A 19,641-nucleotide genomic window follows, 5' to 3' on the forward strand; every position below is an offset into this window, starting at 1 on the left:
GAAAAATATTAACTTCAATGTGACGTTATCTTTGTATGACCTTGATAACCTTGCTGTGAATTGTGCAAATTTCTCTTGTATGAAAGGCATACAAAGTCGTCGGAAAACTTTCGGAAAACGATAACATTTTAATGAATGTAGTACACAGGATTTTTTTTTCTGTTGCTAATTAATAACACTATTGAAGGCTTTACATGTATATATCATCTAACAAACTAAACAATACATTTTCCCCAATAAAGAATATCTAAATTTATTTCCTTTTCCCTATTACATATTAATTGGCGGCCAGTCTACCTCAATGTAAATGTTGTTTTAATTGTAAGAATTATTATATGAAGATTACCAATATAATAATAATTTTGATATTCTATCAAGTCAGGTTTAATGGAACTTTAAATGCTTGCCTGCTGTCCCCGTGCATAATATCAAAATAACCAACGGGATTCGGTTTTCGAAAAATACCAGGACGGTTAAATGTAGTTGACTCTACTAGCGACCCGTGATTATCTTTCGTTTTCGCTACACTAGAAACTGTTAAATTCAAACAACAGAGTTAGTTTTCTACAGTTTATTCCTCTTTTGTAACAAATATCTTTAAATTTTTTATACTAAAATCTCTGTAAAATTTTAGATGTTGCCAAGAGACTGACATGTTAAGAATGAATCTTGACAACAAAGAATCTGAAATATGCATCTTTTCGAAAGACCAAGAAAAATAGAATTCAACATGTTTAAAGGGAAGACTTAATGTGAATAATGGTCGTTGTTTATGATAAAAGCACAAAGAGTAGGTAGCTTGTGTTACCAAATCAGGAAAAGTATCGCCAGAAACCATTATCAAGCTTCACCAGAGGTTTGTTGTGTCATAACTGCTATATGATGAAAGAGTGTGATAATTAGGGAAATGGAAATTAGTTTGCAGTTAATATTTCAACATCTATACACAAGTTGTTTAAAAATGGAAAACTGTCTTTTTTTCTAGAAACAGGAAAGTTATGAATTTTGCATTTTGCATGTGTTTTTTTTTTAATATTTCTTTTCAGCTATATGCCTTTGGTATATACAACCAGTGGCAATGGTACTTTGTGACAATACATTGCCATATTTTGCTGGTGATAGAAGGTAGGATCAGAGGAACAGAATGACCTAGGAATGTGGCACCTTTTCACATATGGAGTGGTTTATTTACACAGCAGACAAAGGAACAGCTTTGCTAAGACGTTGCATATTAAACTCATAGAGAGTAGGACGATTCCGGTACCAGTTATGATGTTAACGTGTCAGAGTTTGGATTTTAATGTTACATAGTACATTATTTTGATACCTTCCCTTATCTACTTCATGTTGAAATCTTTCAGTTGGTGTGTTAGGGGGCTACATAGGGTTACGATAACAACATTCTAGCCGACATGGCTCATTCCACCTGTGTAGCACTGGTCAGTTATCGAAGGTATACTTGTTGTCATATGCTTTAGGCGATACTTAAATGATTAGCATGCTACGTACATTTCTGCTTCCTATCACTGTTTGTAATGATTAGGCGTATTCAAAAGATTTTGTGTTTGCATTCTTTCGTTTCAGTTTGGCTTGAACTGGTGTATAATATGTTTCACATTTTCTTGTTTTTATCAACCATAAATATCTAACTCAACAAATAAATAGAATTTAATAATTTAAAAAGCTTTATCACTAATTCAGTTTTCACAACAATATTCTACATCAAAATGGTAATTATCTAAGCCTTTATGACCTAATTATTAAATTGACAAACTAATGCTCATTACAGATAGAAATTATGAATGCTATGCATTTGCGACAAAATGTTTTGTGATATGAACAGCAACATTAAAATTTACATAAAAACACGGGTAGGTTCAGTTATTATTTAATGTCTGAGGATAGATTCCACGATTAAGATATCCAAATTAGGCGAGTTTTCTCCAGGCTGATTTGAGAGAGGGCAATATATCTCAAGCCATTCCTCCAAACCCAGAGTCATGTGGAGAAGTTGTCCGATGTCTCTTATATACGACATAGCCACACGAATTGGCTGGTGTCAGCGCGTCAGTAACGGTTGCCTCACGGTAATCGCTGAAAATACATTAAAGTATAATTATAACTTTAGAAACTTTAGGGGAAAAAACAGCGTGGGGAAAGCTACGTCCACAGCACTTAAATTTTTTTTAACGTTTTCTATTTACCTTAACTATTGACTGAAGATAAATGAAAGGCATTCAAATTTACAAAAAGAATATTCAAAGTTTAAAATTCCTTTTCGCGGAAGAGACTAAAATTGTATCGGCACGACTATACCATTTTTCCTTATGTTATAATTGTGTTTCACTGTCACCAACTTGTTTACATAAAAATATATATTAGTACAGAAGTACTGTATATCAGAACCAAATTTCTTAAATCAGGATCTGTATTTTTATCAGAAGTCGAATTACAGTAACAATATAGCAAGGTCGGGTCTTTCTGGCTGTCCTTTCTATCTCATGTAAAGATAGATATTCGAAGATTTATTACATGATTTTCTTATTTTTATGGAAAGAATCTTCATATTTTTGTTGTAAGCTACTGTAAACATGTAAATATAAGGACCGAACGTTATTACGTGTGCGTTTTTACATTTGAACTTCTGGAATATCATCCAAGAAACGCTAGCGTGGTGTATGGATCTGCCAGAAGTCCATATTTGGTTTTTACCCGTATAAACGCACATGAAAGCCAGTCCTAAAGTATTAATATTTACATGTGCTCAATATTCATTTACACTTGCTCCTATTTCCATGCGGAGTTTTGTATGGGTGACCGCGCATTTTTATTGAGGCTGTTAGTATCGAATGGTTGTGCTTTTTTTCTGTTATACGTATCTTAAAGACCCCCCGAGACCTAGTTACCTACATTTTACTCCCACATGAACTTCCTGCAAATCATTCCGATAATACTGGTATAATACAGTTATTCTACAAGATGACAGGCGGACAATTTAGGCCCTTCTTGAATTAATGTGTTTTCACAACTTCATCAGCAAAGTTATTCAATCATTCTCTTTTCACTTACACTGAAGAAACAAACTGGGGTCTAAACTCACCTTAATTCTTCAAGTAGTGTGCATACTACTACATTGATTTAATAATATGCTTAGACATTAAACACACTGTCTTGGCCTAATATATGTCATTGTCTGTAACTAAATACTTCGATATGCAAAATAAAGATATTTTAAGGTTGGCCTTAACTTGTCCGTTATCAGCAAATTGCAGTAAGAAAACTTTGCATCTAAGATCAAAGGCATGTAATTTATTTAAGCAATATTTTATTTGGGTGCATTAGTTAGGTGAAATATATTTTCAGAGTATGTGAACTCTTTAAGGTATTAGATCCCTAATAGTAATGTTTACAAAATGGCATTTGCTTGATATATTCTTAAAGGTGACCGTGTTTCACACTGTTTTACAATTTTAAACAACTTTTACCGTGCCGTTTTTTTTATAAATTTTGTATAACTTATGGTATCTCCTCAAGCTCAAGTAGAGACAAATTTCAAAGTGATGGCCACTCTCCAAAACATTTGCAGAGAACTCATTTTACCATTAATTTTAATAAAAGAAACATCAAACTATTGGTAAACAATTATAAAACACAAAATATAAATGTCAATATCATTTTTTTTCTGGGGTGCCTCAAGTAAACGGATTTAATGAGACAGAATTCTTACTTCAACATTGAAAAATAAGGTCGAATCCTGTGTTTCTGTTTTGAATTTTCCTTACTTCATTCAAAAATGACCTTGGGGCAGACGTAAAACCTACCTAAATTTCTTCCACGATATATAATCTAAAGAGTGAAAGCAAAATAGAGAACTTTTACCGCATGTAACTCAATATTTTTAAAGGTGTGTAACTCTACCTCTTCTGTTTAAGTAGTAAATTCACTTTGAACAGCAAGAAATCGCTTATCAAATTTTTTTCCCCATTTTTGTACAATAAATCAATTATAAGTCTTGAAAGAAGTAAAAACTTACTAGAAGAAAAGGAAAATAAGAGGCAGTGGGAAATGGACCCAGTAGGGCTTGAACCTACGCCCCCCTGGGAATTGCAGTAAAAGTAGGTTTATAGTAGGAATTGAATACTCTTTAAAAAGGAGGTACTCTATTACGCGTCTAATACCTTAAACAAATATTGCATGTAATGAAAGAATATATTTATGTTGCTAATAATTACAGTATATTTACATAAGTGAACGATTATATCCATTATCTTTTAATTCACAAAAAAAGTTTCACCATTAAATTAATAGACAAAGTCTGGTTGTCTGCTTGAAAATAGAGGCTTTTAAATTTTTACTTTGATTGATAATAGTTCATTAGAATGTCACAAACCTGTTTTTAATTTGTTATATACGAAATAACGTTTATAACAACTTAAAACACTTGCCATATCACGCATACAGTTTTGTAAAAATTTATTCATTTTCGGAAAATGGCAGAGGGAAATTAATCAACGTGACCTTGAATACAATAATTGTTGACTAGCCAGGAATACCTGCCTATATCGCGACGCAATGCGGATAGTACTTTAGGTGTATGCACTTTATGAAATATGAAATCGTGATAACTCTTAATCGAGTTCATATACATGAAGCCCTTACACGATCTCAGGTAGAGCTGAATCTATACCTTCACATGTTTTGAATTGTGTTAGATACATTTTAACTGGTAAGAAAATAGAATTTATTTAGGATTTCAGTTAAAAGTACTTAAAATTTGACGACACTAATGTACAAAAGTATCAAATAAAGGAACTTCAAATTAAAAGAAATTATAGATATCATAGAATAATTAATTGTTTGCGACATAAAAATATTTTGCCACCATGCGGAGGATGAAATACGTATACTTTAGTTTTAACCAATTAAAAAACATGACAAAATGAGTTTCCTAATTTCTTACATCAGTACCTTACGGTGGAACTAAAATAGGTCATTTTCTAATAATACCAGTATATTTTACTGATGTATCTTACTGCTCAAAGGTCATTGAATAAGAACCCTTAACCGACCGTGCCAACGACTATTTAAATCATGAGATTGATTCGACAATATCACTGTTTATTCAAACGTAAAAAATCCCTCAGTAATCTTGCTTAAAATCTACTTTATTCCATTCCGTCCACGCATGTGTTAATGAGGAAAAGATGTATGAACAAAGACATTTAAGTTCTGTTATTGTAATACATGTATCTTATTTTTATTTTACAAAATACTAAAGTGTGGAATAATAATAAACAGCAAATGGCTGCATCTTTAAAGATCGACTGCTTCTTCAAAATAATCTACTTAAACTATGATTTCGAGTTGAAAGCCATATTATTGGAAGACCGTTTTATGAAAAAGCAAGCAGAAAAAAGCAAACATTCTAATGTGTTCAGATCAAATCGATTTTGACATCAGCTTCCACGGCCTGTCACAAATAAAATTTGTTTCTCGTAACTTTATATGAGTATTAAGGTAGGACATTTTGTGCAAAACATTGAATCAAATTTTATGTAAATAATTGTGTTTACAAATATTTGCCGCGGCTCATCCAAGTCACGTAGGTAAAAGCAAGCAATGCTTGGAAAGATTATTAATGGTAAACTGACACAAATATAAATGTTTTTCATTCTATGAACTTCAACTAAGAAGTCAGTTAAATGTTAAGTATCCGACTTTAAGCGCACACAAAATATAATTTTATTTCCAATCGAGTGTCAAGTATATTCCATATAATATTCCGGTGGAAGAGGGGGTGCAGACGGTTCTGGATGTGGAGATTCTTTGAATATTTTGAGGACTTGTTCCTCCATCATATTTCGATGTTGTTCTACCTGTCTTTCATCAGAAATATTGTGATTTTGTTTCATATCAGACATTGGAACTGCTGCACTTTGATTCTCGGCACTTTGACGTATTATTCTTGGTGGTCCAGTACGTCTGCAACAACTACAAATATGAAAGATGAATATATCTAAACATGATATCTTGACATGTATTTAATCATGATACCTTGACATATATTTAAAAATGATACCGTGACATATATTAAAACATGATGATACCTTGACATGTATACACTTGTCTGTCTGTGCGTCGTAGGCATCAGAATTTGTGTTATATTTGGAAACAGATAACACATCCTTGTGTTTTGTTTGTTTGTCAATATTGCATTACATACTTCAATAACCGCTTATATTTGACCTCTACAGAAAATATAATCAACAGATCTTGTGTGATTGTTCTAAAATATCACATTTTTCTTATTATCGTTTTAACTTACGACCCACCGGACTATGAATCATAGACGTTTTAAACAAGAACCGCTAACCATCCACGTCAAGGAGTATTTAGATAATACATTTTGTAAGGCAATGACACAGCCCTAACAAACAGTTCGTTTACTTAAATATGAATTGTCTTTCCATATGTTTTTATTACTTGAGTAAGAAAAAATTGGCTATTACGATCATTACCGCTCATGTATTGTATTATTTGATAACTTTATATATAGCCCAGAAATACACGGGATTTCCCAGCAATACCACTAGCTAACATTGCTTTCTGATTTCCATAACGCGTAACTTTTACTTGACATGTGTTTCAATGTGGCTCAGTAGCACATCCTCAAGCTCGGGCCGCGACTTTGGGTCAGTATGACAGACCTCGGACTTATTACAGTGCAGTTGTGAAAACAAACAGTTACAAACAAGTAAGTAAAACTGAGCTAGGATATGTTGTGTTTATTTGATTTATTTATTCAGTTTCAAACTCTACCAATAGGTCATTTATGCAATCATTTTCATCGATTTCATGTAGATCATGTAGAAAGTGTGGCCTCTTGAGAGTTAACAACTTGAAATTTAGACCAATTCAAGATCATAACTCAATTTATTTTCCAAGATTTCTACTTACCAAACTCGACGGAGATTTTCTGGCTATTATAGTTTCATAAAGACTGCCCAAGAAATGTGGCTGCTACTGCTTTAGCAATGTGAAATATGGCAAATGTGACTAATTCAAGGGTCATATCTCTGGTGTAACTTTAGCAATATTAGAGAGTTTGAGATTTCAACCTTCGCCTTCAACGTCTCTCATATATATTTGGGGTAAAACGTCACCGATATGCGTATATTTTATTTACATCAGACGTTGCTACTAAAGTTTTCCATGTAATATCAAGTAAGCCTAAGACTTCTCTTTATTACAATGTGAAATAAAAAGTTTAGTTTCAGGATTTCTGCTTATTAAGTTATTTGATTATCCATATGTATAATTAGCCTAAATTTGATGCGAAACACTATCAATAAGTATAAGAATAGTGAAGTTTTGAATGGCTAATGATTTTAACTAAATGCATTGAATCGAACCTGGAAGTATGAAGTTATCAACTGATTTTGAGAAACTTTGAGATTTTGTTCAAATTAAACTTCTACGGCATGTTTGTGTCCCCAGGCGGTATCGATTATACTAGATGGGCCTTTTTGTCGTATGCAGTGAAGTTTTGACCGTCTGGAGATGTGATATCACGAAAGTCAAAACTTCAGTCTTTTTACATCTACTTCGTCCACATACTCGGCATCAAGGACTGAAATCTGGATGGAGGCACATGGCATGACAGTCATTTTACTTGAAAAATAAATAATTACGCACGATTTATCATTTGATGGAACATTTTATTTTCACTTCCAAAAAAAAAATAACAATCCACTTCTGTCGGACACTTAATACGACAATTGCGTTTTAATTATAAACATGAAATGGTACTAGTAAGACGGAAAATTCTTCAGAAGTATCAGACAATTTCAGATCTATGATAACATGATGCGAGAAGTTTCCTGTTAGCCGTATGGGGTAACTCCATTATTTACATGCACACGGACCAAGAGCCTGGCAGAGGGCATTGTGGGTCAATACCCCCTTTGATTCTTGCACTTTACAACGAAAATCTGTCTTGAAACTCGGTGTGAATCCCCCACCCCACACACACTTTAAAGTTGGTGTCCCTCTCACAAAAATTCCTTGATCTGCACATGCTTTACTTATGAAATAATATATTCAAACAAATACGTGTATATGCCCACATGTTATTTTGTGCGACAATTTTCGTCTCCACCTATCATTTCTTGACAGTTTTGCTAGACACTTGGTGACAAGTAAAACGCTTCTTTTAAGGAATTCGATGTACAGAGTACCAATTCAAAGTAAAACAAGAGCTCCGCCAAGCGGGGCAAGATACGCCCGAAGGGTTACATCAGAGGATGGTAGCAAAATTTAAAGAACTTTACTGTTGAAGCCCAAAGGACTGGAACAACAAAGGGAAGAACTTAAAAAGAATCTAAGTACACAAAAATATTTAAAGTCCACAAAAAATCCTTACCAGGTACAGTTATGTAAAAATACACCTAAAATTGGAAGTATCATCCATGTTGTACCACAGAAACGTGGTCTCGGTTTTTCCTTACGGCCAATAATAAAAAAGTTTCAAAATAAGCTATTGATAGTAACATAAAAGGGAAGTAATTCAAATTCTTTTATTGTAAGTGAACAAAAAAGGGATTTGCCAAATAAAAACAAGAGCACTGCAATGTAGAGCAATATACACAAAGCAAAGTCATGTGTGACCTTGACCTTGAAGCGAGTCATCCGGAACATGCGCTTTGCATATCGTCTCGGTATGGTGAACATTTCTGCCAAGTTTCTTTGAAATCCTTCCAGCAGTTCAAAAGTTACAGAGCGGACACAAAAAAAACTGATATGAACTTTGACCCCTAAGTGTGACCTTGACCTTGAAGCGAGTCATCCGGAACATGTGCTCTGCACGTCGTCTCGGTGTGGTGAACATTTGTGTCAAGTTTCTTTGAAATCCTTCAAGGGGTTCAAGAGTTACAGAGCGGACACGAAATTGCTAACGGACGGACGGACAAACGGACACTGGGGGTATAACATAATAAGTCCCTTCGGGCGTATAAAAACCTTTAAGAAAAACTATGAAATACTAGTAAACAGCATGACGGATGAATATATCCTTTATATTTTATAATCATGCTTTTTGTGTTTACTTTATCACATATATTTAACTTAATTTCAAAGTATATTGACAAATGCATTTGTAATAGTTGGTGTCTCATGCTTTTGTTTAAAAAAATATTAACTGTATTATCTTTCAAGAGCACCATCAAAATTAAAATACGTTGATATGATTATCATTTTTATTTCCTCTCATGTATGATTTACAATCGGGCATTGTATACTGACATCATTTTTATTTAAAACCTAAATGTTTGGAGCAACACCAACAAGTTTTTACATTGTTTTTTTTTTTTTTTTCTTTTTTTTTCTTTTTTTATCGTAATCGCACTAATAATATTAATTGAAATGTTTTTATTTAATTTTCATTTTTAAAACCTCTTGTAAAAGCCCTGCCCTTTTGGACAATTGATATCAAAATGCACGAAAAAAACGATCATAATTACGGATAAATTGAATGGACGGATTAAAAGAAGTAAGGTTTATTCTAAAGTTTGAAATCTCAAGGAATTTTTAATCGAACTTCAACTTCATACGTTAAGCTACAGTCACACATACGGATATGTCCGTGCGTTGAGGTACGGTGCGGATAAGATTAGTCCGTGGGTGTATAACTACGGAGCAGTACGTCTTAGTACGGGGGAAATGACGAGAAACAGGAAACAAACAAAACAATACAGGACGCGAATAAGTACGGATAGGTACGAGGTACTACGTTGAATTACGTTTTACTGCGCCTTGCAACTTGCCCAGCGCACGGACGGACCTGCGGTAAACTACGTTGAACTACGCTTAAGTACGAACAGCCTCGGATAACTACGTTCGGCTACGGCGAGGTACGTATCTGCACGGATAACTACGTTTAAGTACGTTTAACTACTGATGAATAAGTTTCAGCCAAGTTGGACTAAAGTCACTCTCTATTGTCTTACATCAAACTTGTCCAAGATCCTGTGGCCAAATATGTTCCGTATAAGTTTTATGTAGATTTCTCAAGAAATCCTGTGAAATATGACACTCATGGGCCATAATTGTGGTATTATTGCAGCAGTCATACCCATACGAAATAGCTGAGATTGTGTTGCCATATATACTAGATGTAGATTGATCAAGAAATGAGGCTTTATTCAAATGATCTAACAGTAAAATTGTGGACGGACGGCAACGGACGATGCGTGATCACAGTCACTTTGCGCTAAAATGAACTCAAACAGGAGCTATCTGAGGAAATTTGTTCAGAGTATTTAACGAAGTAGACGAAAAACTGAAATGATACAATTGAAGTCTACAGTTATAATGCTTATTATCAACAAACGTTTTACTATATAATACTAATACCGCAGCGAACTCTAAATTATAACAATCATATTTAGCTAGTTGAAATCTTAAAAATAAAGAAGTACAAACGATACTTACAACATTTTAAATGCTATAAAGGCAATAACTACTGTAATGATGAACAATACAACACAACAGACCGCTACAACAATCCATAAAGTATCATCTGAAAAAAGAGTAAACTATAGACCACGACTGGGCATATAACACCCATGCCATGAATATACTACCACTTTAGATTCCCTACAAATTGTTAACTCAGCGCCGGGTTATTGTGATGAGTACAGCCAGTCTACCTAACCCTCTGACCCGTGACATTCCGTGCAAAGCATAGTTGTAAATACATGTACACTACTGACAAGTGCACAAATTAAATCCACTAGAGGTAATGCGGCTTAATATATTGTTATATCTTTTTCGCGAATTTTAACTTTAACAGTTGATAATTTTAGGGTTTTTTCTTTATCTTTTAATAGCTCCCCTACATCATTAAACGATGTTTCAGCAAATAACTTTTTATTTACACTACAGTAAGTTCTTTGATTTTTATGCCCCCGAAAGTGGACATATTAAAATTTCACCGTCCGTACGACCGTGACTTTGTAATTTCTTGTCCGGGCTGTAACCCTGCTATCCATGAAGGGATTTTGAAATACCTTAGCATAAATATTAACCTTAATGAGACGTCGTTTCATGCGTAAGACCCAGACCCCTAGCTCCAAGATCAAGGTCGCACTTAGAAGTCAAACGTTAATAGGGTCTGTTTCGTGTCCGGTATATAACTCTGTCAACAACTTTGCATAAATGTTTACCATAATGAGACAATGTGTCACGCACAAGAACCAGACCCCTAGCTCCAAGATCAAGGTCACACTTAGAAGTCAAGTCAAAGGTTAATAGGGTATGTTTTCTGTCCGGTTTGTAACTCTGTCATTCATCAAGGGATTTCGAAATTACTTGACATAAATATTCCCGATAACGAGAAAACGTGTCATGCACAAGATCCAGACCCCTAAGGTCAAGGTTACATTTAGAGGTTAAAGGTTAACATGGTCTGTTTCTTGTCCGTTCCATAACTCTTCCATCGATGAAGAAATTTTAAAATTACTTGACATAGACGTTCCCTATATTAAGATGACGTGTCAGACGCAAGACCAAGACCCCTAGTTTCAAGGTCAATGTCACACTTACATGTAGAAGTCAAAGGTTAACATTGTATGTTTCTTGTCCGGTCAATAAATCTGCCATTCATCAAGAGATGTTAAAATTTATTGTCACAATTGTTCCATATAATGAGTTGGTGTGTCATGCTCAAGACCCAGACACCTAGCTTCAAGGTCAAGGTTACCTTTGTAGAACTTTTTTTTATCTGGTCACAAAATGATTCATACCTAAACTATTCTGGCATATTTTGCGCAGATAAGTGTAGCATTCTTGAGCACACTTCGGGGGCTTTTGTCACTAATAGTGACAGCTCTTGTTTGAGGTTCAATTTTAAATACTTAGTATGTTTTAAGAGTTATGTATACTTTGTTTTGATAGTGTAAGATAATTATTATTCTGTGCTTATAAAACTATACTGAGAAGAGAATGACTGAAGTTTGCAGATGAAGCTGTGAAAACACATTAATTAAAGGGGGAACCAAATTGCCCCGGGTTATTATACCAATATTACGAAGGATTTCCCCAAAAAGTTCAGGGGGAAAAAAAGTAGGATAGGTCGGTTGGCTTTAACACTTAAAGTACATTCTAATACCTGGTTAAAAATAAATACATAGCCTACTTAAAGGGTTAAGCGAATGCGATATTTTTACACATGAACCCACACGAGAACTACTGCAGATATAGACTTGTCATGTGCCTACTGGGGGAAATTAAAGTGGTAGTTTGGGATTTGGGAATTCAGGGTGAATACCGTTCAAGGTTTAAAAACTAGTTTTAACCTTTCCCCTACTAAATTTCTAAAATGGACTGGTCCATCATTAAATTTGGGGAAACAATTAATTATTCAAAGGGGTTTCACGAAAATTTCAAATTGAATAGCAAAAGTGCGACCAGACCAAACAGCAGGATGTGCAGGCTGATCTTGGTCGCACTTTCGCAAATAAATCACTTGCCGAAATTGGCAAAGGTTAATGTCATGAAAGGACGTGCCCCTCAGCGGACCATGTTGATTTATCATTTTTTCATACGCATTTTATATTTTTAAACAGTGTCAGTTTTTCAACGATGTCGCTGACATTTTCCCTGGCTAACCTTTTTCCCCCAAAAAAACCCCCGAACTTTGTAATAAATAAAGGGGGAGGACAATCATTTCAGACTAACGTCTTCTATCAACGTAGCTGAATATACGCTTTTCCCCCCGGAGAAAAAACTCGGACCCACGATCCTTTAGATCTCTCCTCTCTTACGGTATATGTAATTTGTAAATCATTCATTTATAAAAAATGAAACGAAATTTTAATAAGGCGATGCTGGAAAATTTTTAAATTTTAAAGTAAAAAATTTAAAGTCTATAACTGTCCCCCGGCCTTTCTTTGAAACTTCCGAAGGTTTTTGGGCTACTTTTTAAGTAGTTTGAACTTTTGAAACAATGTTTTACAATAGGAATTTTTTTTAAACATTTTTTAAGCACTTGTACCGAAAAAAAATTTCCCCAAAAACAACAAATCCCGATTTGAATATATTCGTTCCCGGTCTGTTTCACAAGGGGTTCTAGGGAAAAATCGCACTTTCAATTTACATTTTGGCACAGAAATGTTCATGGAGAGATTTAGAAAGTCCTTATACGATTTTTTTTATGTTTTTATTTAAATTAAAGCTACATAAAAACCTGTTATTGTCAAATTTTTTCCCTAAAGAAAGAAAATAGTCTAAATGTTTAACACTTGATACATGCAATGTCTGAAAAACCGGCAACAATTATACTACCGTATAGCGGCTACCATGCATTTTTCAAGGTTTTTTTTGTTTTGTTTTGTTTTGTTTTGTTTTTTCAAAAAAAAAGGACGTCATGCCATTACTTCCGGTCAATCAAACGTGCAAGGCTACCTTAAAGTACCCGAAAGGCAAGAATAAACCACAAACAAAACTTGTAAAAATTTAACCCATTTTAACAAAGCTCTGTACATTAAAAAAACCGGAAAGGGGACAATTTGTAAAAAACCCTTTTAAAAGCATATTCCCCCACTTTTAAAAGTAAAGATATAAACTTTTTGCTTTGTTTTGGGGGGCATATCACTTTTAAAAAAAAGGGTTGGGGCCACTGACAAGGTTTTTTGTAATATTAGGGTAGTATATGGTCCAAATTGGCAAAAATACCCTGTCCAACTCTGGGTAGCTTTCTTTGGTCAAAAACCTGCCAAAAAAGGTGCTTTTTGTATGATTTTTAGCATTCATTGTATCGGTGCATGTACAAAAGAAACAAAGCAAAACTTTTTGGCTTTAAAAAACTAAAAAAAATTTTAAACAATTGTCTTGTCACAGAAACCTTGTGAACTCTTTACCTTTTTGAGCTGAACATTAAAAAATAAATTGTTTTTTATGTTATGATCAGCTCAAAGACATGAAAACATAGAAAAGGTACAGTAGAAATTCGTTTTTTTTGTCATTGAAAAAATTTTAAAAAATCCCCCTTAAAAACGATACCCGTTATTTTTACTTTATTTTGTAAACTACTTTACCAACATTTGCTAATGCAATAAAAACAAAGGTCCCTATTTCTCACTACAAAAATTTTAGTGAACAGTATTATTTTAAAGCAAAAAACTTTTTATTGTCATCATGTTTTTTAAGTCAGACGATTTAAAACCTTTTTTTTATGTGAACTCGTTACTATCAAAACGAAAAAATGTCTAATATTTATTCCTGGGTTTAAATTCTTGGAAGCAATCAATAGGCACTGACTACTCTTCAGGGTGTTCGTGTAAAAAAAGAGGGTGTGTTCCATGTGTGATTTCATCAAAAAAAATTTAACATAAAACAATCAGTTTTTTTCCATAAACGCTTAGTAAAAAATCAAGCAAGTTAACAACTGTATATTTTTAATTTTTCTACATTTTCCGGGTAAATGATGATCTGGGGTGTGTTCGCACAATTTGAAAAAAAGGAAAATTACATGAAGAGCAGGGGGATTGGAAACTATTTTTACAAAATGGTAAGTAGTTCAATAAATTTTTTTTGTGATCAAAATTGTTTTTACATTTCAAAAAATGGCGGCATTTTTGTTTCTACACTAAAACTTTATGTTTAACTTGTATTTCTTCAAAGGATATAATTTTACAAATAAGCTTTTTTGAGAATACTTTAAAAAAATAAAAGTACTGCGGATAAGCTATTGCCCTTTTGTTCCTTGTTCTTTTTAATTGAGTTGCTCTAGTACATTTTTTTGCGTTAACTGTGACTATTTTTATTTTTAAATTAATGAAAAATCTAGCACATAGTTGATCAAAACACTAAAACCTTATACTAAATTTTGGTTACACTTTTTACTAGTTTAAAATGATTTATTACAGTAGCATTGCTAGCTCCCTTACTTTCCCCTGTGTTTTTATTGAATCCCTTTGTCAATTTTGTGGCAATTGTCTTTTTTTAATAAAAATAGCTTTCTTTCTCACACTTGTCCAATGAAGTGAATTCATTTTTTCATAATCCACTTTTTTGAAATCTGAAAAATTAAAAAAAATTTATTTGGTTCGGGTTTTTATAAAAAAAAATGGGTAACATAATTAACGGCAACGAAATACGTAGAAGTGAACATTTAAGTCTGCAAACTATGAATGGTAACTACGTCCCAAACCCATATGTTTTTTGCCCAACGTGTTTTGAAATTTTACTTTTCTAAATTCCAATCTTGGAATATGTAAAAGTAAAGTCATAATACCTGAAATTTAAAGCATTGTCCAGTATTGAAACATTTTTGCCGCCTCATTTAAAACTTCAAAAAAAGATAGGGCGGTTTTCAACAGTTACGGGATAAATTACCAAAATTTCCCGAGTCAAAAAACCGGGGCTCGAAAATACGCCCCCCAAATCCTAAGCGGCTTTTTTTCGGATTTAGGGTATATAGAAAAGGTGTAAACAATTTTTTTTAAACAGACATTTTTAAAATGCAAAAATCGACAAAAATATATCCCCAAGGTAAATATGTTTTTTTAAACTTTTTTTTATTGTTTCAGTAAAATGTTAAAAAAAAGATCGTATGTTTAATGTTAATCTAGTTGTAAAAGGGTAAAAATGAATGTATCCACAAACTAATAACAAAGTTCACTCACGAATTTGGTATGTAAATATTGTTTCCAGTATTTGAAATTTTTTTTAATGCGAAATGGGTAGAAAAAAGGATTCACTGACAAATTTTTTTAAACGCAAAAATTACGATTTAAGCAAAAAAAACTTAAAACAGATTTCCAAAAATTGTCCACATTTTTGTATTTTGATGTGTAACTACTTTATCCATCTTCAAGCGAATTACCACATTTGGTCAGTTTCAGTAAACATTAAGTCTTGCTACACTCTCCATTTAACGTACCTTTAATCATCCCTTCTGGTTGCTACACTCACTGAACACACCTAGATAAGATAAACAAAAGGAAAGTAAAATTTCTGTATTTATAATCATTGAGAATTGAATTAAACTAAACTTTTTTTAATCGAAAAATGTTACGCTATACGAAACATATATGCCTTTAAACTCGGCATCGTCATACATTTAAAAATATCAATGGGATAATTTTTCTTTTATGGATATAACAATAGTTAGGTCCTAAATACTTTTTAAACGGTGAGAAAAAGAAAAATATATTTTGTAATACCCTTTTTTTTGGTTAAAGTATCCAATTAAATATTTTATTTTTTGAAAATTTCTGAAAAAGTTTACTTTTCCCCAAATTAACACTCTTTTTCAATCCGGAAATCTTTTAGTTGAAAGTAAGGGAAAACGCCGTGACGTCCGATTTAAACCCGTTTATCTGGTGGGTTTGGGAAAAAAATTGTTTTTTAAATTTTTTAGTATGGGCGGAATTTTTAATTTTTAAAAAACTTTTTTTTTTTTTTTTAAAGATTTTAAAAATTCAGAAAGTTAGAAATGCTTCGATTTTCAAATTTTCTAAGCATTTTTCTTTTTAAAAAAGATTTTAAAATTTTAAATGAAATGATTTTTAAAAGCGGCGTGCGATGTTCCAACTATTTAAAAAACACTGTAAATTTAAGCGTCATATTAAACCCTTTTACTTTGAAATAATAATTAAAAGGGAAATTTAAGCCTTTTGAAAAACAAACGTTTAAGAAACATGGACGCTCGCCTCCCACCAAAACTTGTCTTACAGTGTAAAAATAGAAAAAGCAACGGATTTGTAAACAAACACGATCTTCCCCATTGATTTCAATGTAACGTTTTTCTTTGCATGATCTTGATAACCATGCGTTATCAGCAAAATGAATTTCGCAAATGTCCCATCTGTGCTATTGTCATTTTAAAATTTCATTTACCTACGTCAATAGTTACACAATCTATCCTCAGACAGTATTTAATAAAAAACGAATACGTGTAAATTGTGAAAAATTTTGTCGCACATGCATGCATTTCTTTTTTTGAAAATCTTTTTTAAAAATTTTATTTTTTTTCTGTAATGACATTAGTTTTGTCAATTTAATAAATTAGGTCTTAAAGACTTAAACCTTTTAAAGTAGAAAACCTCACAAATTTGTCTTTCATTTTTGAAATAAATACATTGTTTGAAACGTATTAGTGAAAAGTTTTATTTAATTACATTTTTGTTTATTTTTTATTTTAGTTTTGGGAAAAAACAAGAAACGTTCATAAATATAGTCAAATTACACGTTGCGAAATTATTTTCATGATGTCTTAGATGTTAAACAAAATTACTTACTGTGTTTAAAGAATCGAATGTATTGTAAAGTATGTATAATATTTGTGCACTAAAACTTTTAAACACTTACAAGGGTCACAAAAAACCGCGCCTCGTGACTCCATAACGACCTGTTTTCTAAAACTTCAAAACAGGAACTGAGGACAGCCTATAATAAATATTGTGTTAAGTAGCAACTATTTTTTTAATGCAAAATGTTTGGAATGAGTGTCGCAAATTTGCTTTTGGTAGCCTTGAACGCCCAAAGCCCCGGAAGCCCAAAAGGGTTTCCTTTAAAAACCAGTTAAGCCCCAATGAAAGAAAGAATCCCACAAAATTAAAAAAAAGTTTTCAGTACGCCCCCTAAAAAACAGAAATCTCGTCATTATCCTCCACTTTTTACAGGTTAATCTCTGCAACCACGATCCGAAATATTCATTTTTCACCAGTCTAAGTCCATGGAAAAAATCTTCCACCCGCACTCCCTTCCTTCAACCGAGCACGAAGCCCCTATTTGCAACATTAAACACACTTCACCATAACCCTTCTCTTTAACCCCGTTTTTTTTCTTTTAATTTAACCGTTTTCCCCTTTCCTTTATTTCGGCCCGTTTTTCTTTATTTTTTCAAACAAACTTTTTGGCTTGACGCCACGAAAGTGTCTAAATATTGGGAAAATAATAGAGAGATAAGTACGTAGCATTAATCATTTATTATCAATTTTGTTGTGCCTAAGGCAATTTTACAACGAGTAAACCTTCAATAACGACCATGCTAGACGATGGAACTAAATGTTGTTATCGAACGCTATAACCCCCCCAAAAACCAAATGAAAAATTTTAACATAAGCAGGGAAAGGGGTAAAATAATGTAAAACGTAACATTAAATCCAAACCAACTCGACCGTTAAATCAAATTGGTACCGGAATCGTCCTATTGGTCATAGTGTACTCTATGAGTTTTATGCAAGTCTTAACAAAGCATTCCTTGTCTGCTGTGTAAAACAAACCCTCCCAAGTGAAAAAGTGCCACAGCCCCAGGAAACGGTAAGTTGTTCCGTGATCCTACCCTCCACCGCAAAAATGGCTAGTATTGCAAAAGTACCATGCCACGGTTGTATATACCAAAACAAAGCGGAAAAAAAATATGTAAACAAAAAAACCCTGCAAATGCAAAATTTATACTTTTTCCTGGGGGGGGGGGGAAAGACATTTTCTCCTTTTATAAAATACTTGGGATAGAGTTAAAAATTAAAATGCAAAAATAATTTTCCCTTTCCCCGTTACACACTCTTTCTCATAACAGTTTGAAAAAAAAAACCCTGGGGAATTTGATAATGTTTTTTGGGATACTTTTCCTGATTTTTGGGAAACAGGACTACTCTGTGTCTTTTATCTTTAAAAACGAATTATTTAATTTTTGTTCTTCTTGAAACAAGTTGAACCTATTTTTTCTTGTCTTTCGAAAAGAGCAATTTCAATATTTTGTTGTAAAAAATAATCTTAACATGTCATCTCTTTTTTATTTTACTTATACATCATGCATAAATGATTAACTGTTGTTTGGTTTTCGAAATTTTCGTCATTTTCGTCCTGTTACACCATAATATATTTGCATTTTGACCATTTAATGCTCCTGAATGAAAGAACTTTAAGGAAAAGGATTTTCCTTTTATTTTAATAAGCTTGTCGGTTTAAGGCGCCCCCTTTCCGTAAGATTGAACGTGGATCTTACGTTTTTTCCAGCGGTTTTGAAAGAATTAGAAAATCGGATTAAAATTTTAAAAGGAAAAATTTAATGAAATTAAAATTTTCCCCCGGGAAAGATTAAAATTTAAGGCCGACGTACCATTTTCCTTGGGGTTTAAAAAATTTTCTTCACTTCACCTACTTTTTTACAAAAAAGATATATTAGTACCGAAAAAGGGATATAAACCAAAATTTTTTAAATCAGGACTGTATTTTTTTTCAGAAATTGAATTACATAAAAATACAGCAAGCGGGGCTTTCGGCGTCCTTTTCTTTATGTAAAAATAGATATTCGAAGATTTATTACATGATTTCATTTTTAAGGAAAGAATCTTCATATTTTTGTTGTAAGCTACTGTAAAGATGTTTGGTTTATACCAGTATAAACGCACAAGAAATACAGTCCTTAAGTATTTATGTTTACATGTGCTTAGTATTCATTTTCATGTACTCCTATTTCCATGCAGAGTTTTGTATGGGTGACCGCGCATTTTTATTTAGGCCGTTAGTATTGGATTGGTGTCCTTGTTTTCTGTTATACGTATTTTAACTGTTGACACCAAATATATAAGTCACACGTTTAGTTGACTATAAAAGGTGTGGTTCTGGTTGTTT

At 32.9% G+C, this 19,641-nt stretch overlaps 1 protein-coding gene across 1 annotated transcript; it reads right to left on the reverse strand.

Moving 5' to 3' along the window:
• Positions 1-4,886: 4,886 nt before the first annotated feature.
• On the reverse strand, positions 4,887-15,982 carry LOC123554367 (uncharacterized). The gene is made up of 3 exons (XM_053549018.1): positions 15,941-15,982; positions 10,489-10,576; positions 4,887-5,991 (listed from the first exon to the last, which is right to left on the reverse strand). Exons 1-3 carry the CDS (start codon positions 15,948-15,950, stop codon positions 5,760-5,762), a joined length of 330 nt encoding a protein of 109 aa, XP_053404993.1. The 5' UTR covers positions 15,951-15,982; the 3' UTR covers positions 4,887-5,759.
• Between the last annotated feature and the right edge of the window lie 3,659 nt (positions 15,983-19,641).

This window comes from Mercenaria mercenaria, chromosome 7 (genome assembly GCF_021730395.1).
Source record: "Mercenaria mercenaria strain notata chromosome 7, MADL_Memer_1, whole genome shotgun sequence".
NCBI lineage: Eukaryota > Metazoa > Mollusca > Bivalvia > Venerida > Veneridae > Mercenaria > Mercenaria mercenaria.

What these genes read in the sequence shown, in the direction of transcription:
- LOC123554367 (XM_053549018.1), bottom strand. An exon ending in TTTATAGCATTTAAAATGTT is followed by an intron (nt 5,992 to 10,488) that starts GTAAGTATCGTT and finishes TCATATTTGTAG; the next exon opens with TTGTTGCAGACGTACTGGAC.